Here is a 23,745-nt window from a genome sequence, read left to right as displayed (position 1 = left end):
CCCTCGAGTAGCTTTGCGCGAAATTCAAAAACAAACAAACAAACAACGTTTTGACCTTCCTAGGTCATCTTCAGGTTAACAAAGAGAATTTGTAACTGAACGTTGCCAAACACGTCTTAGGGACGAGAGTATAAACGGGTAAGGACTGTAGGGGGCGTTGCAGTTGGGTGTTAGGTTATTAATTAGTATAGACAGAAAGATGTTTATATTGGTTTAATTTTGATTTTATTTGTTATATAAGTAAGGTTTCTTTGATTTTGCATTTGTTTATATTTAGTGATATATTTGTTTCCCTAATTAGTACAGTTACACAGAAAGTGTTCGTACCTTGCGTCCCGAGTAGTTTTTTGCTCATAACTTAAAAAGTATCACGATTAGGCTTATGGACGTATAATGTATTATAAATATTATACTAACACACACCTACATAATTTTTTATGTAAATTAAACGACAAATACACTGTTTATAAACAAATAATCTAAAATAGGAGGAGCAGAAAGTGTTCATACATTTCAGAACGTGTGAAAATAACTGATATTATCGTAAAAATTTTGTTTAGTTTAGCGAATCAACTACATTACGCCATTCCAGAACTAGACACGGGGTTCATAATTATTGGAATTTAGCCAGCAAAATATTTAGTTCCGACAATTTAGCGCCGTCTCCGTCATTATCTACTTGGTCATCATGGCGAACAGGAAACAACTGTCCAGTGATTTAAAAAACGAATTATTGTAAAATACAAGTCTCGTGTTTCTTTTTCCGGTATTGCTACACAACTTAATGTGCTGAAATCTACTTTTCAAAGCATAATTGCCAAGTTTAAGCACACAGGATTAACTGCTAACCTCCCTCGTTCCGGGCGCCCCAACAAAATTCCAGAGAGAACCAAGAGCAAGGTTCTCAGAGAAGTTAGTAGGAGCTCTCGTTTAACACGTAATAACATACAGAAACTGTTAAGGAAAACTGGGGTTGAAGTAACCACCTCTACAGTTACGAACATGTCACTCTCTTCTGGGTTCAAAGCATGCCGTCCTTGTAGAACTCCATATTTAAAGCCTGTTCATTTAGAAGCACGATTGAGGTATGCAAGAAAGCATGTAGATAAACCCTTTATCTATTGGAAGAGTATTCTTTGGTCAGACAAGACTAAAATTGAGCTTTTCGGCCACAATGATGTTCGCAATATTTTCCGTAAATCTTCCAAAGAACACCGTCCCTACAGTTAAACACGGAGGTGGCTCGATCATGCTATGGGGTTTCTTCAGCTCTTCTGGTGTAGGCAGCCTTCACCGCGTCAACGGAATCATGAAAAAAGAAGAGTACGATGCTCGGAACTTGCGGCTTAGGCGTCGTTGGATCTTCCAGCACGACAATGACCTTAAGCACACATCAAAATATGTGCAATCCTGGTTGCAGAGAAACCATATAAGCGTTCTGGAGTGGCCATCGCAGTCACCAGATCTCAACCCAATTGAAAACGTTTGGCATGAGTTGAATACCAGGGCTCATCAGCGTCATCCGAAAAACTTACAAGAGTTGGAGGCTTTCTGTAAAGAAGAATGGAAGAAAATACCAGTCGAGTACTGGGAAACGATCATGGAGGGCTATGAGGAGAGATTGCGCCAAGTAATTCACCTGAAAAACTACACAACTGACCATTAAAGTGGACGCACGAACACTTTCTGCCCCTCCTATGTTTGGTTGTTTGTTTATAAACAGTTTACTTGCCGTTTAATTTACATAAAAATTTATGTAGATGTGTGTTAGTATAACATTTATAATATACCATGCTTTCATTATTCTAATCGTGATACTTTTTAAGTTATGAGGAAAAACCTCACGACACAGGGGTACGAACACTTTCTGTCGTAACTGTGTCTGGAGTTTTCTGTGATTTTGTTTTGTTTATTTGATTTGTAGAGTTCAAAAATGTGTGAATGTGTTTTTTGTGTTCATTGAATCTTTTTTTCATTTTTCTGCTTGTTTCTTTAATATAGAAGTCGTGGAAGTTATTGAATTGTATTTTATAAATAATGTTGGTGTTGTTACTCCTTTTAGTACGAAATGTTTAATCAAACTTCCAGCAGCTTCAAGTGCTCTTTGTTCGAGTATAGAATAATCATTCAAAGTGTCTGTATAGTTTATAATATGGAATATATCGATAATCATTTAATGCTAGTAGCATCAGTTAATAGTATTACTTGACTTAGTAAAGAATGTGTAATTAAAATTCCTGAATAGTTGATCCTAGAATATACGTTAGAATCACCGTGTATTGTAATCCAGCGTGTGATTGACTATCTTTTGACCAGTGTTTGTTACAGTTCCGCTTGAGATACCTCATGTTCAGCTCGTATTGTAATCCAACTTGTAATAACTTTATGGTTAGTGCAAACTTCAGCTTCTGATTTCCTTACGGTCAATGCATATTATAATTACTTTACGGTTAGTGCGAGTTTTAATACAGCTTGTCATTACCTTTAAAAAACTGCATAATTAAAAATTTGCAGTTCACGTTATGAAAGAGTAGTCAGTTCAGACTACAGTAGATCAAGAGGATATCGGATTGGAGACACATTCTAAAACACAAACAAACAAGAACTTCTTTGTTGGTATCTCTCAGCTATCTTGGTATATGAACAGCGGAAGAGGGAAGGAGTTATAGACATGAGAAGTAAATAAATTTCCAAGGAAACTACTTTTTTTCTTTGGAAAAAGTATATGATTAAATTATTCTACTTATTTTTCTAATAGATACAGCAATATGTCTTTTAGGAGTGATGTTTTAAACATCGGGCAACAAAGCAACGCTAAATGTCTAGTATTTATCAATACCTAAAGGTAATATATAATGATTTTATCTTTCAAGGACACTACCAAATGGGGTTCTGTTTACAGAAATAGTTTCTATTATTCAAGAAATTTACACGTTGTCTTTAGGAAATTGTAAGTGAAAGTTTAAATAAGAAGATTGAAAGGAAACTGTAGAATTCTTGACAATAGTTGGTGACAATTTTGTCGTCATGCCAAAGATGAATTTGAAGTAAAATAATTGCATTGGGTTTTTATGTGTTTGTTTATAGCAAAGCCACATTAGGCTATCTGTTGTATCTATCATAGCGATTCGAATCTCGGACTTTAGCGTTGCAAGTCCGTAAACGTACTGTTGTCCTATCAAGGAATGATCGTATCGTAAGCACCTCAGTCTTTTCAACAAGTCACACAACGCCAACTGTTTTAAAGTTCTAATTAATGTTCAACTGACAGCATATAACATATCAGCTCTACGAGAATAGCTTGAAAACACTCGAGGAGAAGCTGAAGCGTTAATTGAGAAATGGAGAGAAACATCAGCTTTTGATATGTGCAAAAATGATAACCTTAAAAGATTTTGGTGATCTGAATCTGGATTACATTTAGCTTTAGGTATATACAAAGAAAAATTTACTTCCCCATTGCACGCACAATATACGCAGTAGTTTGACTAGCTTGGGTAAGATTATGAACATGGTGAGTGGAATATTCTATTTTAAACTGTGGTTTAATAGTTCCTGATGCCAAGTGTTTTACTTCTGCATATTTCTTCAAACTTCCCAGCACAACTGCTAACCTGTAAGTCATAATTATAATTAATAATTTAGAGCCAGGACACAAGACCTGGTAGTAATGACGCTTAATTGACAATATAAGGATCATGAGTTCGACTCTCGTCATCAAACATGTTCGCCCTTTCAACTGTAGGGGTGTTATAATATGTAGTTAGCTCTACTTTTCGTTGGTAAAAGCGTAATCCAAAAATTGGCTGTAGATGGTGTTGACTAACTGTCTTTCCCTAGTGTATAACTGCTAAATCAGAGACGACTAGCACAGATAGCTCTCGCGTAGCTTTGCGCGAAATCCAAAACAAGCAAGTAAATAGCCTTCTAATGGGCTTGCGTGAAATTCAACAGAGTAAATGAAGAACACATTTCAGTAGGAAGTTCACAACCTTTGTTAGAAAATGATACTTTACACTCAAGCTTGCAGAAGTAATCGCTCCGTTTCTACTATTTGTAATTTCCTGCAACTATTGCGTCAGCCGAAAGGTTCTTTCTCAAACATCTGCTTGATAATAACAAAAATGTAATCTCTACAAGTCTGCGCCCAACTGGCTAAGCAATATGTCTGAAAATATATAAAGCTAAAAATCGGATTCCAATACTCGCAGTGGACAAAGCACAGTTAGCCCATGACGTAGCTTTATGCTTAGAATAAAGTTCATGAATCCAGGTGTACCAAAAGCTGCTCAAGGTTCAGTATATTGAACTAGATTTGAGGTTTCATAATTCGGACCACCTTACGAGATACACACATAAGTCAAACCTGTTATGTAGTTGATGTAGGTGCTTATGAGAGCAGTAGCCAAATATTACTATTCAATTATTGGCATTGAGTGCAGTTGACTATCTGACTTTCTTTTAGTCTATCATTTCTAAAGTAGAGATTATTACGCAGATAACTCCCGAATACTTTTGCAGAGAGAAAAAGTCGAACTACATTAAAGGTCAACACTGATGGCACAGCTGATAATTTTGTTAGAATGAAAAGAGAAAAATTAGCTTCTGCAATATTAATAAATTCTATAGTACTACTGTAGTCCGTATTCATGTGTGTATGTGTTTTCTTATAGCAGAGCCACATCGAGCTATCTGCTGAGTCCGCCGCGAGAAATCAAACCCCTGATTTTAGCATTGTAAATCCAGCGGGGGAGTGAAAGAAACTTAATGACTCTGTCTTCTACCCTTAAGGAAGTTTCTAGAACCGGATACACCCAAGGCTATGCAGTTACTCTTACATACCTCAACTATCCTCTACAAAACCTACAATTTTTGTTTTAGTTGTTGAGAAATGAGGAAAGTCCACTTTTTCCTTTCAAGATACACTTACACACGTTTTAACACACTGTGAGATAAGTGTTAGTAAGACCTTCGATTGGTATAAAACAGTTTCCTGCTTTCAGTTACGTGTAAAATTACGAGAAAGAATTCTACCATGTACAACTGGTTAAAGACTGTATATATTTTCGAAAAACATCAAAATATTTTATCAAAATACACAGTGAAATACATCAATACAGCTGCTTAAAAATATATAAAGATGCAAAAATAGATTAATCCCTAAAGCAGAAGAGTATTTTATGGAAAATAAATTGATAATCGGTTGTACTTAACGGTGCGTTAAGCCTTGATGGACATTATCAGTGCTGTCATTAGTTGTGGCATATTTGAGGTAACTTTTTTTTTCCACGTAAACACCGGCCGACAAACCATACATATATACTATTAACTAAGTTCAAATCGAGCTTAATATGAGATTCGAAATGCCATTGGCAAACAGTGCTTCTAGAAGAGAAGTCCTGTTCAGTAAAGGTACTTGAATCACGTGATGATAAATGCGAAAAGGACGAGGAAGTCGTAGTAAGATTATCAATTTAAACACCATACAGTTATTTTCTGTACTATTGTCATTTGTTTATTTTTAAACACAAAATTACAGACTATTTTGAAGTCTGAATTTTATTCTTATAATTAACCACTCAAGTTTAGTCCTGAGCCGTGAGAGGAGCTGAGGCTGTAATATTTACTAGAGTATGAAACTGAGTGATTTAAAAAAGTTTATACAATGTTACCAAGTCTTCAGCATAACATCTTTCGAAAGTAATTGAGAATAAACTGAATTTAAGGGTTAACTGAATAAAATTTGTTAATTTTCTAATCAGAAACGTTTTTAGTTATTGTATTTTTATTTTACTAAAGCCTGTTATTAAATTTAGTTTTCGTTTCAACGCAGAGCTACACAATGAGCTATCTACTTTGTGTCCACGATGGAATCGAAGTTTAGCACCGAACCACGAAGAGGTATTAAATTCACATCTTGATTCATTGCAAAGTTGTTAATAGATGGCGTAGAATTAATATATATATACAGGGTGAGCCAAAAGTAGGTGGACAGTAAAAAAACCTTTATTTAGAGATCACGTATACGTACAATGTATATGTAATAAGACAATTATATTAATGAAAATAAAATGTTATTTATTAACGCAAATGCTCAAATTGTTGAGATTTCCAATACTCTTTTAACACCCATATTCTTTTATCTGTATTTAAAGTATTTGACATTGTGGGTTCTATTAACAATCTAAAAAAAAGAAAACAGATTAAATTAAAACAAATGTAATTATACAATTGTAATTATATAACACAAATAACATAGTTGCAATATAGTTATAATATACAATTGCATTAATATAATCGATACATAAACCTATTCCAAATGCTGTCCACCTACTTTTGGCTCACCCTGTATATATATATATTGTTAAAACTAGGTCATTACACTTGAAAGGAACCGAAGAGACTGAGGCGCCAACCCTGTTCATAAGTGAGACACTTACGGGTTGAAACGTTTTATCAATCGTACACCCTGGATTACAAAACACATTTGTTGACTATCTATAACAAACTGATAGTTTATACTAATAGGATCTTAATATCATCGAATGAATTTAAGAGTTCTAGACCCTTTGATAGTTGACTTATCTATATTTAGGCCAAGTTAGGATACGAATATGAATTTCATTGAGCCTCTCTAATGGAGTTAAGTCATGAGTTTAATCATATGTTGAGAGTTTAACCATTAGACACGTGTTTAATCATACATCGAGAGTTTAACCACAAGTCATGAGTTTGTACATGAGTTGTAGGTTTCACTATTAGCCAGGTATTTAACCATTGGTCTTTAGTGTAACTTTCAGGCATAATCTTAGACATATTTTGAGAATTTAGCCGTCAATTATGAGCTTAGTAGTAATAGTCATTAACATAAGTATTTTTTATCAAAATATATATTTTTAGCTTTCGGATACCTGAGAATTCGCATTTTATATATAGACTTCTAGTAAACGGTACATTGTATAAAAACAACTAAGTTACAGTAAGCAAATCTGAAATGCTAGTTTTATGCACCTCTAATTTTGAAACCAATGACAAAATTAAAAGAAATTATGATAAAAAATTGCAATAAAATTGATTTTTAAAACAATTATTACGTTCTCAATAGTTTTCCGGATTTTACCGTTTAAAAGTAAGTTTTAAAGTGTTTTATTGGATATATAAATAGTGTTTTGTAGAATTGTCTGCTTCTCATCGTTTAGCAAAAAAGATAAATATATTTGCCCTTTATACCTTCTCAACAAGACTTATGTACGACACATTAAAAATAAAAACTTCATTTAAGTTCAGTATTTACATTGTGTATGTTATTATATTAGTGAACATGGGAATTCCCTACACAAGTCCAAACTTCCTTGTATTGTAAATCATTCTGTGTTTAATTTCATTAACAGATGTTCTGTCACTTTCCAATAATACGAACTGAATGATAACGTCAAATCTTAGAAACATTTTCCAATTCTGAAACGACCAAAATCCACCAGAACAAAAAAAGGTTTAAGGTAAACCATATTTTAAAGTGAATACAATCATAAAATAATTCGATTTGATATAAAGAATCGAAATACAGCAGTGCATACTTAATTTTTTACAGACTTTGAAGTTAGTTCACTTTGTGAAGGTTGAAAACACAGGTTACAGGTATATATAGAATCCACCAAGTGAAAGAGATTATAAGTGTAACACCAAATAAACCCAGAATACGTCAACACCATGAAATACACATATATATATAACAACTGTACCAGCAAGTAACACAGATTACAAAGATACTGTCAAGTAGCAGAATAGAATTATACCACCAAATACATACAGATTACAAATGTTGTTTTTTTTATTTAATTCAACATTCAATGTTTTCCTTTACAGCTTTTTCAGGAATGTTCTCTAAAACACACACTGTAACTGACAGTACAAAGCTTCAAGTAGTTTAAATAAAAATAACATTTTGATATAATAAAGTAATTTATTTCTAGTATTAATATATCTTCTATGCACCAATATGCACTACGTAAATTAATGAGATTACAAATGTGCTATCAAGTAAAATATTACAATTCTATTGTCAAAGACACATACAGATTTCAACTGTATACAAAGAGTGGTTAAACCGGAATTTCGATAGAGGTAAAACTCTCCTTTTTATGATACAGCCTTAACATATTTACTGTGTTTTATAATAAATGTGATGGTTTTATATATAAACAGGTCGATACTGTGTTTCTTGATAAGCATTGTAGTCATATACACTGCTGGCAAAAATCTTAAGGTCAATGAACATAAAGAAAAAATATGCATTTTGCGTTGTTAGACTCAACCACTTATTTGAGTAGAGCTTTGAAAGATGAAAATAAGAAAAGGGAAAATAAAAATAAAAAACTTTTTAGCATTCAATAGGAAAATGTTAACTCTATGAAATTAGTCTAAATACTAGCTGGTCAAAGGTTTAAGACCATACCAAAAAGAAGTCTTAAACAGGGTAGGAAATGCTCAACAAGAGGTCTCAGTAGTGAGTTGCAAGGCTGTCATTGCGAACAACTGCAAACATTTGCTTTGGCATGGTCGATATAAGCGTTTGCAGATGGCTGGCTGGAATGTTATTCCAAGTGGTGAAGATGGCTTCACGAAGATCATGCACTGTTTGGAATTGATGTCCATTTCTATATACTTGTGTCTTGCAGGCATTGTGGATTGCATGCTGAAAGATCCAGGCATTTCCACACAAGCGAGGGCCTTCAGTCAATAAAGATGCTCTCTCCAGCATGCCAATGTAACCATCTGCTGTTTGACGTCCCTGTATAACCTGAAGCTCCATTGTTCCATGGAAGTAGAAAGTACCCCAGATCATGATGGAACCTCCTCCACTGTGTCGTGTATAACATGTCTCCGGTGGAATATCCTTATCGTGCCAGTAACGTTGGAAGCCATCTGAACCATCCACGTTAAATATTTTCTCATCAGAGAACAAAACCTTCGTCCACTTTTCTACGTCCCATGTTTGGTGCTTTTCAGCAAAGTTTAACCAAGCTGTTTCGAAGTGTGGAAGGAGGCATAGCCTTTGAAGACGTTTACGGTTTTTAAAGCCTTTTTTTTCGCAGATGCCATCTTATTGTTCTTGAGTTGCATTCTGCGTCCATAAGAACCTTAATCTGGTTCGACGATCAGCTGGTGTCGTGTCGAACAACCCGTCGAATCATCCTGCTCAACGCCGGCGAAATTTTCTTGGTCCGACAACTTGAAATTCTTGTTCCGTATCCCTCAGGGTCTTTTAAGAAATTTGAAACAGCAGTTTTATTACGCCCAATTTCACCAGCAATGACACGTTGAGAGAGACCTTGATTTTGCAGCTCGACAATTCTGAAACGTTCAAACTCTGTCAACTTTTCAGCCTTTGTCATGTTTTTACCCAATGTAACACAGGAGATGTTGACAAAGCTAATGCTTGAACACAAATAACTAAATTTCGTTACGTGTTTACCGATTAACGCTTTGTTCTAGTATGGTCTTAAACTTTTGACCAGCTAGTATTTAGGCTAATTTCATAGTTTTCACATTTTCCCTATTAAATGCTAAAAAAGTTGTTTGTTTTTTTCCATTTTCTTATTTTCATCTTTCGAAGTTCTACTTAAATAAGTGGTTGAATTCAACAACGCAAAATGCATATTTTTTCTTTATGTTCATTGGCCTTAAGATTTTGACCAGCAGTGTACATAAAGATGTAGGTAATCATTGTTATACGTACAAAGGTATCTATACTTTGTTTCTTCATAGATATGATGGTTATATATACGAATAATCTACAGGAGCTAAATGAGACTGACTCTTTATTCCACCTATTTTTTGCTCGTCTGGCTGAAAGAAAAAGTAGTAATAGCGGGAAAGAAATCAGCAACAGGAAAAGTTCTGCAATGTGTTAATCTAATACTATATAGTATTGAAATAATGGTTTAAATTGGGTGATGGTATTTTTAGTAGAAATTGAGAGTGGTTGGTGATATAATATTTCTATTTTTATATCTTTAAGAATAAATATCACACCCAGAAGAAGCTGTTAAACAACATTATTGAATTTGTGACTTGCTTTCTTCTTTTGTTACAACTGTGCTGATGCGCTCATGTATTTCGTTGCATGTACATCCGTAATAAAAACATAGCATTTTTATAGTGTTGACACCTTTAATGTATATAACCACCATAAATGTAAAAGAACACAATGTATAGTATATATTTATATATATCTATATGTGTAACCATATTGATCAATAAACAGCTCTGATGTTTATCAGTTTGGTTTGGATGTTGACACAAACCTCTACAATGAACTATTTGTGCTTTTCTCACTGTGTATCTAGAACTCATTTTTATCCTTATAAGCCTAGGACGTACTGCTGAGCCAAATCACTGAGGGGAAGAAACACGTCATTACCATCACATTTATCAATAAACACAGTATAAACAGCTTTGTGCATATAATCACCATATTTATCAAGAAACACTGTAAACATCTGTGTCTGTAAAACTGCTACATATCATAATAATAAAGATGTTTATATAATTTTTCTTGATAGATATGGTGGTAACACACAAAGATGTTTATATAATGTTTCTTGATAGATATGATGGTAACACACAAAGATGTTTATATAATGTTTCTTGATAGATATGGTGGTAACACACGAAAGATGTTTATGCAGCGTTTCTTGACAGATATGACAGATAAAGCATATCTTAGATAAATCATCTTTGTGTGTATAAACATTACATTTATCAAGAAACACTGTATAAACATTTTTTTATGTTACCACCATGTCTATCAAGAAACACCGTATAAACATTTTTTTATGTTACCACCATATCTATCAATAAACACTGTATAAACATCTTTTGTGTGTTACCACCATATCTATCAATAAACACTGTATAAACATCTTTTGTGTGTTACCACCATGTCTATCAATAAACACTGTATAAACATCTTTTGTGTGTTACCACCATATCTATCAATAAACACTGTATAAACATCTTTTGTGTGTTACCACCATGTCTATCAAGAAACACTGTATAAACATCTTTTGTGTGTTACCACCATATCTATCAATAAACACTGTATAAACATCTTTTACGTGTTACCACCATAACTGTTTGTTTGTTTTGAATTTCGCACAAAGCTACTCAAGAACTATCTGCGTTAGCCGTCCCTAATTTAGCAGTGTAAGACTAGAGGGAAGGCAGCTAGTCATCACCACCCACCGCCAACTCTTGGGCTACTCTTTTACCAACGAATAGTGGGATTGACCGTCACATTATAAAGTCACCACGGCTGAAAGGGCGAGCATGTTTGATGCGACGCTCGGATTACGAGCCGAACGCCTTAACCCATCTGGCCATGCCAGGCCCACCACATCTGTCAAGAAACGCTGTATAAACATCTTTCGTGTATTACCACCATATCTATCAAGAAACATTATATACATATCTTTGTGTATTACCACCATATCTATCAAGAAACATTATATAAACATCTTTGTGTGTTACCACCATATCTATCAAGAAACATTATATAAACATCTTTGTGTGTTACCACCATATCTATCAAGAAACATTATATAAACATCTTTGTGTGTTACCACCATATCTATCAAGAAACATTATATAAACATATTTGTGTGTTACCACCATATCTATCAAGAAACATTATATAAACATCTTTGTGTGTTACCACCATATCTATCAAGAAACATTACATAAACATATTTGTGTGTTACCACCATATCTATCAAGAAACATTATATAAACATATTTGTGTGTTACCACCATATCTATCAAGAAACATTATATAAACATCTTTGTGTGTTACCACCATATCTATCAAGAAACATTATATAAACATATTTGTGTGTTACCACCATATCTATCAAGAAACATTATATAAACATATTTGTGTGTTACCACCATATCTATCAAGAAACATTACATAAACATCTTTGTGTGTTACCACCATATCTATCAAGAAACATTACATAAACATCTTTGTGTGTTACCACCATATCTATCAAGAAACATTATATAAACATCTTTGTGTGTTACCACCATATCTATCAAGAAACATTATATAAACATATTTGTGTGTTACCACCATATCTATCAAGAAACATTATATAAACATATTTGTGTGTTACCACCATATCTATCAAGAAACATTATATAAACATCTTTGTGTGTTACCACCATATCTATCAAGAAACATTATATAAACATATTTGTGTGTTACCACCATATCTATCAAGAAACATTACATAAACATCTTTGTGTGTTACCACCATATCTATCAAGAAACATTACATAAACATATTTGTGTGTTACCACCATATCTATCAAGAAACATTATATACATATCTTTGTGTGTTACCACCATATCTATCAAGAAACATTACATAAACATCTTTGTGTGTTACCACCATATCTATCAAGAAACATTATATAAACATATTTGTGTGTTACCACCATATCTATCAAGAAACATTATATAAACATATTTGTGTGTTACCACCATATCTATCAAGAAACATTATATACATATCTTTGTGTGTTACCACCATATCTATCAAGAAACATTACATAAACATCTTTGTGTGTTACCACCATATCTATCAAGAAACATTATATAAACATATTTGTTTGTTACCACTATATCTATCAAGAAACATTATATAAACATCTTTGTGTGTTACCACCATATCTATCAAGAAACATTACATAAACATATTTGTGTGTTACCACCATATCTATCAAGAAACATTATATAAACATCTTTGTGTGTTACCACCATATCTATCAAGAAACATTATATAAACATCTTTGTGTGTTACCACCATATCTATCAAGAAACATTATATAAACATCTTTGTGTGTTACCACCATATCTATCAAGAAACATTACATAAACATCTTTGTGTGTTACCACCATATCTATCAAGAAACATTATATACATATCTTTGTGTGTTACCACCATATCTATCAAGAAACATTACATAAACATCTTTGTGTGTTACCACCATATCTATCAAGAAACATTATATAAACATATTTGTGTGTTACCACCATATCTATCAAGAAACATTATATAAACATATTTGTGTGTTACCACCATATCTATCAAGAAACATTATATACATATCTTTGTGTGTTACCACCATATCTATCAAGAAACATTACATAAACATCTTTGTGTGTTACCACCATATCTATCAAGAAACATTATATAAACATATTTGTTTGTTACCACTATATCTATCAAGAAACATTATATAAACATCTTTGTGTGTTACCACCATATCTATCAAGAAACATTACATAAACATATTTGTGTGTTACCACTATATCTATCAAGAAACATTATATAAACATCTTTGTGTGTTACCACCATATCTATCAAGAAACACAGTGTAAACGTTTCGTTCAGCTGAAACCTTAATTTACTGAAATCGTTTTATTTCTCTCATTACTGCCTTTGGATAAAAATTAAATGCTTATGAATGCACTGCTGTCTCATAATTTAGCTTTCAAATTATACTTGTTCACAGACTTTGCATACTTTTCTACACGTTTTGAACCATCTGGTGGCAAATCCGATATACCTAGGATTTCATCTGGGATACTTGTAGCGGACGTTGGATATCATTAAAGAAGATATTCTGTCCTTACACCTGAAAACATTTAGCAATCTACATTAGGAATTAAGTTTGCAGATAAATTCGAGAAAAATAATTTATATTCATTCTTTGTTTTATTTTTCACTAACATGACATATTTACCAATGTAGTTTAGTATTATTCAATTTTATTTTCTGACGTTGGGAGAAATCATAAACAGAATGTAGAATAAATATTTTGAAAAACTTTAAATTTCTGGATGTACTAAATTGCAGACAACAAAACTGGAACGTAGGGAAAGAATGTGTTTGCCCTGTATTTCACAATAGTTGGTAAAATAGGTAATGTGTTCAGGAAAAATATGAATTGCCAAATAATATTTACTTCTCAATTAAAATTAAGTTATATAATTAATGGTTTGAAAGATAAAATTGAATTAAAGGATAAATGGGGTATATATATATATAATATTTTGTACTTTTGGTCTAATACACTGTTGAAACTTGGAGTAAAAAACATCAAAGTGCGGTGGATATATTTATTAGAAAATGGTGAATCAGCTTTGGCGGAACATGTGGCAAATTTTACATTGTTATTGACCGGAATAATGTTAAAATTCTCAATTAAACAGGTAACGGTGAAGGATTAAATCAGTATATGAAAATCCTTAGAAATTGATAGAAATAAAATGAATATAGAGATTCAAGCTCAGGAAGCACGGAAGTAAACTTTTAGAAATCGTTGTTGTAAATGGCGCCATTGTGAACATGCAATTGTACACGTACATTAAGTTTATAAGTAACTTTATATGTATTACGTCGTTTATTGTCTTGAAGATGGTGAAATTATTTCCATCGAAACATGTAGAGTTTTTTTTAAGTTATATGTTTTAAACTTTGAGTTTTTATGAAGTTTTTAAGTTATATATTTTAAACTGAGTTTTTAAAGCTTTCAACTGACATGTTTAAACTTTACAACTAGCTTGTTGTGCACGTAAAAAACGTTGATGTCTCTTTTTATTAATTTTATTTAACAAAAATATCTGATTTACGTATCGGATTTCAGTCTTGTATCGAGACCATGATTATCCTTTAATTTTTCTAATTTTCAAGCTGTATCACATGATTAAGCTCGTATTGAAACCTAAGTGTACAAGCATCTCATATTAGTTCTGGGTCAGTCCAAACAACTTTTTTTTAACATAATGAAATAGCCTGGGGACAGTTTTGAAGGTAACGTGTATCACGATGAAGGCTATTCAATAGAAACTCCGCATCAGTAACTACGTACTGTCTTTTCCTCTAAGTTTTCCTCCTCCCAGTTCATTGTGGGTAGTGAACATATCTACTAATATAAAGCTACTTCAGAGGAAAGTCAACTAATGTTAAGATATCAGCAGGAGTTTTATTCACCGCAAGGAATTTTATTGTCAGCCAGGTTAACCGAACATGGTAATGATAACTGTTATAATGTTTGGACTAAAGATGCTGGAAACATTTGTGTGTTTTCTAGTATTACCAACAACTGCACTTTTCTTTGCCTTTTACATTTTACTAAAACATTCTTCTTTTCTCCGTACTCGTTGGTTTGCCTGGTTCCATTCAAACATTTGGAATCCAGTTGCAGAAGTACTGACATTCCATATGAAAAAAGAACACTTTTGTGAACTCCAAACGATTACTTCAGGTGATGCCGTGCTTCGCAAAGAAGGGTCAATTCGAATTCTCGAGATAGGAGCAGCTCATGGCTGTAATTTAGAGTTCTACCCAGACAAATGTCGGCTGATAGGCGTCGACCCTAACCCTTACTTCAACAGCTATTTTCATGAAGCACACAGCTTGAAGAAGAATAAACACGTAATAGTTGAACGTCTGATTTGTTGCGGAGCCGAGGACATTAAGGACGTGCCGGACAATAGTGTGGACGCTGTGACGTCGACATACGTCTTGTGTTCTGTGACAAGCATACAAGAAACTCTGAAGGAAATTTTAAGAGTTTTGACTCCGGTAAGTTGTGAAAACTCAACCGATTTAATCATGTAAAATACAACTGTAAACGAAGTAAGCGTGAATATATCGATGAAAGAACAGGAGTTTAAGTAACAACTAAAACACAAATACCAAAACATTTATAATACCGAAGTAGAAAATGCATTGATTTAATGGCACGGGAATAGAAATAACAATGTTTCAATAACACAAAATTAAAAATAATAATAAAGTGTTGATGACAAGAGAATAGAAGTGACAATATTTAAACAACATGGAAATAAGAGTAACAATGTTTTGATTACATGAGAATAGAAGTAACGATGTTTCAATAACATGAAAATATGAACAGCAATGCTTAAAATACATTAAAATGAATGTGAGTCTTGAAATAGGCTCTCTTTTAGGCGCTGTTGTTGTTCAGTATTGGCCTTAGCGAGGATTTTAAATTGTCTTCTGTTCATGCATTACACACGTCAACCACAACACGTACAAAAAACAATCATTGTACGAATTTAATTTGAGTTAAAAGAACAGAGAGTTATCGTTATATAAGCATGAAGATGGCAGTAACAATGTTTTAATATAAGGCTTTTCATTTATTATTCTATAAATGTAATTTTTGAATTATTGATGTTTTGAGGTGAAAGGCCTCGTCGGTATTGATACGGAAGATGTGGTGTGGTTGATACACTAAAACACATTTCATCAGGAGAACGAAATAAGTATTTATACTTGTTAAATCTGTGCAATCAGAATGTTGAAACAGCCATTTGAAAATAGTCGTTCTTGATAGATTATGGAATATCGTTAAGATGGTGTTGTGTACTTTGGACATGATAATATTTCGCTGGAGCCTTTAATTGTGGCCATTAGGTTGCAGAATTATTGTGATGGATCATGATCATCAAATACAGCGTGATCGGACCTACTAACATGGACTGTAACGACGTGGCGAGACTCCAAAATCATTTTAGTATAACATACTTAATCTCTGTATGTTTTAAAAATATCTAGAAAATAAAAATACAGTCGATATTACTTCAATGATTCAGCTAAGCACAACCCTAATTATAACATAAAAAGTTCGTGGATTCCTTTTTATAATGAAAATCATTCTTTTCCTTGTGCCAGTGATCTCGCGCCTCATGACCTATATCGCATGTCGTTTTGGAAGGGAATAGTTTTCACACTTTTGGAGGAGCAATATCTTTGAAAGCGTTTTTTTCAATGAATATTCTAAAGCGACAACATTGATTTTTTCTTGTATTACTTAAAAAGTTCGCATTTGTGGACGTTCATTGTTTTATTTCATTAACAATGGAGTAGAAAAGAAAAGAGCATATCAAAATTTTGTTTCGTGCTAATTTTATTGTATTTTAAATTATATTCAACCTTATGGTTTCTCTAATTATATTTACTAAGTTTACAAATGTTTACACTCTATACATTTTAATACTGTCTGTTTTACATTCCCGTTAAATGAATGAAATTCTAACCAGTCTCTATTATGAACATTTGTTAAAAGTTATTAATAAACTTTTCAATAAAAACAATATAGTGCTTAACATATAAATTTAAAACACATTTATCTATGTGTGTGTGTTTTCTTATAGCAAAGCCACATTGGGCTATTTGCTGAGTCCACCGTGGAAACACCTTTATATCCATGTAATCCTTGCATAAATGAGATTGGAACAAGGAAGTATAATTAATGAATTTAATATCAGTTGAGTAATTCACTCAGGTTATATTAACTTCACATAGTCTTAAGCTACTCAAAACTCTTTATGAATATCATGTTAGCATGCAAATTAAAATAGGTGGGTGAGACGATATTTTATGTTGATTTCTTTTATAATGCAATTTTGTTTTTTGCGCGATATTAAGTTATGGGTCCCGACGATTGCATTGTATCGAGGAATATTTGTTTTGAACGTCGTGCTAGCCGTCCTTAATTTATTAGTGTAAGACTAGAGGGAAAACATCTAGTCAACACCACCCACCGCTAACCCTTGGACAACTCTTCTACCAACGAATAGTGCGACTGATCGTCACACTATAACGCTCCCATGACTGAAAAAGCGAGCATATTTGGTGTGACGCGGTTCGAAACCGCGACTCTCAGGTTACGAGTCGAGCTCCCTAACTATCTGGCCATGCCAGGCTTATTGAGGCAGAATACTACTCTTAAGATTTATGAATTCAGGAATTACATTGTTCTTTAAAAGTTCTTATAAATTAAAAAAATTGAATAATCAAAATGAAAGTAAGCTCTCACCAAACATGAATATTTAACTAATCTATTCTAAACTTTGAAAGCCAGAAACTTTTCACTCGATAAAAATAGAATCAGTACGCTAAATATTGATGGTTTGAATCTAGTTTCTCGTCAAATATGATTTCAGTCGCTAATGGGTCACTCTCATACAGTATTAGAAATAATATATAATATATTTATTAACGAAAGAGAGAATTGTGCTCATCGTGACGATGAAAGTATCATGTTTACCAGAGTATAACTACACGATATAATAAATATTCCTTATACTCTTCATAAAGACACGATATTATAAGTATCCCTAACCCTCTTCACAAGAACACGACATAATAAGTATCCCTAGCCCTCTTGACAGGGACACAACATGATAATTATCTCTGAGCTTCTTGACAAGGAGGCGATATAATAAATATATCTATCCTTTTTCACAATAACACGACATGATAAATATCCCTAGCCCTTTTCAAAAAATACGATGTAATAAATATCCTTAATCCTCTTCATATGGACACGACATAACAAATATTCCTAAGCCTCTTGACAAAAACACAATATAATAAATATCCTCTTGACATGGAAACGATATTATAAATACCCTTAATCCTCTTGACATGGACACAATATAATAAATATCCCTAACCCTCTTGACAAGGACAGACATGATAAATATCACTAACCTTCATCACAAGGACACGATATAAAAATATCCCAACTTTCTTGAAAAGGACGCGATATAAAAAAATATACCAACCCTCTTGACAAGGACACAACATGATAAATATCTAAATTTGTTGACAAGGGCACAACATGATAAATATCTCTAACACTCTCGACAAGGTCAAGATATAATAAAAATCTTTAACCCTTCTTCACAAGAACCAGATACAGTAGATACCTTAATCTTAATCCTCTTGGCATGTACTCGACATGACAAATATCTCTAAGCCTCTTGACAAGGACACAATATAATAAATATCATCTTGGCGTGGACACGATATTATAAATACCCCTAATCCTCTTGACCAAAAGATATAATACATATCCCTAATCCTCTTGACATAGACACAATATAATAAATATCCCAACTCTTTTGACAACAACACGACCTGATAATTAACACTAACCTCTTAACAAGGACACGATATATTAAATATATCTAACCCTTTTCACAAGGACACAATGTAATAAATATCCCTAATCCTCTTGACAAGGACACAATATAATAGATATACCTAACCCTTCTTCACAGTGACACGACATGGTAAATATCCCTAACCCTCTTTACGAGGGCACGATATAATAAATATCCCTAGCCCTTTTCACAATAATACGATATAATATATATTCCTAATTCTCTTGACAAGGACACGACGGGATAAATATTCCTAACCCTCTTGACAAGGACAGGGCAAGATAAGTATCCCCAACTCTCTTGATAAGAACACGACACGATAAGTATCCCTAACCCTCTTGACAATGAAACGACATAACAAATATCCCTAGCTCTCTTCACAAGGACACGATGTAATAAATGTTCCTAATCCTCTTGAGAAGGACAAGACGTGATAAATATCCCTAACTCCTTTGATGAGAATACGACATGATAAATATCCCTAGCCCTCTTGACAAGGACACGATATGATCAATTTACCTAACCCCTTTTACACAATTACACGACATGATATATATTCCTAACCCTCTTCACAAGGGCACGATATAATGAATATCCCTAGCTCTTTTCACAATAACACGATATAATAAATATTCCTAACCCTCTCAACAAAGACACGATGTGATAAATGTGATAAATACCCTTAATTCTCTTGGCAAGGACACGATATAATAAATATCCTTAACCTAGCCCTTGACAACTAGGGCTAATCCTCTAACAAGATATAAAACAAGGGACGCTAGGTCTTCACAAGGGCCAGATATAGTAGATGTCCTTAATTCTCTTGGCATGGACTCGACAAGACAAATATCCCTAAGCCTCTTGACAAGGACACAATATAATAAATATTCCTAACCCTCTTGACATGGACATGATATTATAAATACCCCTACCCTCTTGACAAGGACAAGATATAATAAATATCCTTAACCTTCTTGACATGGACACGACATAAAAAATATCTCTAAGCCTCTTGACAAGGACACAATATAATAAATATCCTCTTGACATGGAAACGATATTATAAATACCCCTAACCCTTTTGACAATAATACGATATAATAAATATCGATAGTTCTATTGACTAGAACACGACATGATAAATATCTTTAACCATTTTAACGAGGAGCTAGATTAATGCAAGATTTAAAGGTATGATACCAGTAATCCCACATTTAGAGAGCACCAAGAAACATATATAGGCTATTATTTATTACACAATATATAAAAAGTACCGTATTATATTATAGTTGAAGGCTGACCTCAGCTATTTTTCGAAGTTACTGTTGAATCATAAGTGGCTTGTAATCCGAATCATGCCACACGTTTATACACTCACTTCTTGTGAGACGGCAAGTTCATAGTGAATATATCTCATGGGCTTCTTTGTTGGGCTGTAAAGTGTTGCACATAAATATACGTGTCTTAATATAAGTATGGGCAAAACTCTATAAGATATTGTCTTTCTATTCGCGTTTTGTGCCGTGTTAATTACAGTGTTCCCACTGTGTGAACTTGTGTATGTGGGACTTTGTAAATGGTCTTGTATAAAGGCGTATTCGAATAATAATTCAATAGCTATGTGCATGTTTTTATATAATGCAAAAAGTTCTAATCTGAAATCAAATCAGTGTTTAATACTGGTTTGTCTGTTTTGAATTTCGCGCAAAGCTACTCGAGGGCTATCTGCACTAGCCGTCCCTAATTTAGCAGTGTAAGACTAGAGGGAAGGCAGCTAGACATCACCACCCACCGCCAACTGTTGGGCTACTCTTTTACCAACGAATAGTGGGATTGACCGTCACATTATAACGCCCTCACAGCTGAAAGGGCGAGCATATTGATGCAACCGGGATTCGAACCCGCGAACCTCGGATTACGAGTCGAACGCCTTAACACGCTTGGCCATGGCGGGCCTTCCCCAGGTAATCAATGATTGCTGGAACAGAGAAAAAACAATTGCATATTCATTTAACTACTCTCTACGAGTTCATTGAAATTCTTCAGTATTCTTCATGCAGATTTTAAAAGGTCGCTACTGAGAGGAGTTCAAACACTGCTGTAATATAATGTAATTCTGTAACAGATGCTACAACCAGGACTCACAAAAAAACAACAATTTATCAAACTGTAAGAACACTTGAAATAAAATTTAGTACTCACCAAAAACACAATTATTATTATCTACCTGACCAGGACTTGATACTCCTGTTAATGAACAATAAAACATGAATATAAATGTGAATTATTTCAAATAATGGAATCAGGAAAAAGAACCAGAAGAATTTAAAACTATCCCCCCCCCGAGAAAACAGCAACAAAAACACTATTCTCAGATCACCTTTCTATACGAATAACAATATCGAGTCACAAGCAGCAATAATTCATCATCCCCAGGTACAAATTATTCAGTTATTTAAACTAAAATTATTCAAAACAAATATCGAAGATAATTTTAAGAACCTCATAAAATTATGATTTGTGATTATCTGTGTTCTGATACTTAAATTTTGTATGAAAGAAGCTACTTAAATAACGTTTTCTTTTCTCTTTCTTTTTTCTTAACAGGGTGGGAAGTATCTTTTCTTCGAGCACGTGATCTTCCCTGAACACAGTTGGAGTAGGTTGGTCCAGGAGAAGTTTGAACCCATCTGGACGGTGTTTTTTGCCGGATGTAAAATTACACGCTCACCAGTTTCTTTTATAGAGGGCGCTGGTTTTTCGCACGTAAAACATGAGACTTCTTTTCCATCATTTGTACCCATCTTCTGTAGACCCCATTTTATTGGAGTCGCCACGAAATAGCTGTTAAAAAGCATTAAGAGTATATTCTCTAGAAGTAGCTTGCTTCCTTTTTCTGACCATCAGATCATGCTTTTAAGAGGGGGAATGTGACATGAAGAGACGCCACTGGATGTATATTTTCCGACTTTGCTATCTTAATCCCTCTTACTCTTGAAGTTTTCTGAGGAGAAAAAAAATAAAGAAATTATAACGTCATGCCTCGGTTATTCTGTATCTGACGCTATATCAATATCTTTGTTCCACTAGCAGTTTTGTTCTTGCAACATCATTATTTAATGACACAGTAAACCCGCGTTTTTGTTTCCAGAACAGCTTTCTTTAGTGACGCATTAAACCTCTGCTTTCAATCACAAGACATTTCACTTAAAAATGTTTCACAAATGACTGAAAACAAAACCACAGAAAAGTGACCTTCGTTTTGTTTTTATCAGCGCAAAGATACACACAATGGATATATACGTTGTGCTTGCCGCAGGATCTAACCTGAATTTTAACTTTTAAAACTTTCAAGCTTACTGCTGCCAGTGGAAAAAGCGTAACTTAATATATAACAATGAAAATGTTTGCAACCCTGAAAAACAAACCCTTTAAAGCTGAAAGCAAACACACGAAAATAATCTTCATATAACTTTCTGTGGGACACTTAAAATCTTATTTTTATTTCTAGCTCTATCATTTTGCTAGTTTTTGTTATTTCTTTTTCCTTAATTTTACAGTATTTACGGTGATCTATCTATATGAAATATAGAAAGATCGCTTTTTGTACGAAGTTTAAAATTTAACAATGTCTACACAATTTTTTATATATATTTGTACGATTTAAAGTAATAAAACATTTCTGTATATTGTAAAAGTATTTTTTGTACAACTCTATCTTTCTGTCTCTGACTACTTTTAGGTATGCATAAGTATTTGTGGATTATCAAATCAAATGATAACTAATTCGAATAATTCAGTGCTCTCTATCTAACTAATTAGACTTACGAAGTAAACAAAACAATAGGTTGTTTTTGGAATTTCGCACAAAGCTACTCGAGGGCTATCTGTGTTAGCCGTCCCTAACTTAGCAGTGTAAGAGTAGAGGGAAGGCAGCTAGTCATCACCACCCACCGCCAACTCTTGGGCTACTCTTGTACCAACGAATAGTGGGATTGACCGTCACGTTATAGCGCCCTCACAGGTGAAAGGGCGAGCATGTTTGGTGCGACCGGGATTCGAACCCGCGGATTACGAGTCGCACGCCTTACGCGCTTGGCCATGCCAGGTCTACAACATAATAGGAGATAATGACTGAATTATTTATGTTACATGTTAACAATAAATTAGATTCAAGTTATTCAACCAAAATGCCTTTTACCTGAATACGTTTCAATAACATCGAATAACGGTTACAAATGTTGTAGTAACATAATGTAGAAACACTATTTGTAAGCCTAAAAGTAAAATGTTTTTGTTGGTTTTTTTTGTAAACTATAGGCCCGCTAAAAATGCCGCGACGCAAAAAAAGCTGAGTTTCACGGTAGTGTTTAGGACGAAACGAAAAGAGGTGAGGACGAAGTTAACGGGCATCCTTTACCGATAATCAATGCATTTGAGTAGTTTTCGAAGCTGTTAACAGCATGCCATCAAAGGACGACAAAAGTGTCTCGATCGCAGTAATAAGGAGGGAAGGGGTAGAGAAAATGATATCATGGTGCCATACGCCAGTTATAATGACATCATAGTTTCATGCATCGGAGAGCAATGATGTTATAGTAACAATACGAGTAACTAGAGGGCGCCATGACAGGCGAAAGTTGTAATTTCTCTGTGAAACGTAAGTTGTCCAGAAAACGTGGTACTAGTTCCAT

The 23,745-nt window shown here is 33.7% G+C and overlaps 2 protein-coding genes across 5 annotated transcripts in view; both read left to right on the top strand.

The window, feature by feature from the left end:
- The window catches only part of LOC143234840 (uncharacterized), a 94,676-nt gene extending 84,399 nt beyond the window's left edge, over positions 1–10,277 (top strand). For 2 of the 4 annotated variants that reach the window (XR_013018822.1, XM_076472502.1), the window contains 2 exons: positions 5,834–5,901; positions 9,769–10,277. Coding sequence is in view for 2 of the 4 variants with exons in the window: in XM_076472502.1 (XP_076328617.1) it covers positions 5,834–5,884 (51 nt within the window). In the remaining 2 variants the exon portion in view is untranslated. The remainder of the gene's footprint in view (positions 1–5,833; positions 5,902–9,768) is intronic. The other 2 variants (XR_013018824.1, XM_076472507.1) reach the window with 1 other exon arrangement.
- Positions 10,278–14,954: 4,677 nt separating this feature from the next.
- On the top strand, positions 14,955–22,748 carry LOC143234837 (thiol S-methyltransferase TMT1B-like). Its single transcript, XM_076472496.1, has 2 exons — positions 14,955–15,656; positions 21,659–22,748. Exons 1-2 carry the CDS (start codon positions 15,099–15,101, stop codon positions 21,893–21,895), a joined length of 795 nt encoding a protein of 264 aa, XP_076328611.1. The 5' UTR covers positions 14,955–15,098; the 3' UTR covers positions 21,896–22,748.
- Positions 22,749–23,745: the final 997 nt, after the last annotated feature.

The sequence above is a fragment of the Tachypleus tridentatus genome, chromosome 12 (genome assembly GCF_004210375.1).
Source record: "Tachypleus tridentatus isolate NWPU-2018 chromosome 12, ASM421037v1, whole genome shotgun sequence".
NCBI lineage: Eukaryota > Metazoa > Arthropoda > Merostomata > Xiphosura > Limulidae > Tachypleus > Tachypleus tridentatus.
The sequence above is the reverse complement of the archived record's forward strand: the minus strand, read 5'-3'. Positions and strand labels throughout refer to the sequence as shown.

Coding starts and splice junctions, on each gene's coding strand:
- LOC143234837 (XM_076472496.1), top strand. CDS start 15,099: ATGGTAATGATAACTGTTATAATGTTTGGACTAAAGATGCTGGAAACA. Junction 15,657..21,658: donor TTTTAAGAGTTTTGACTCCG/GTAAGTTGTGAA, acceptor TTTTCTTAACAG/GGTGGGAAGTATCTTTTCTT.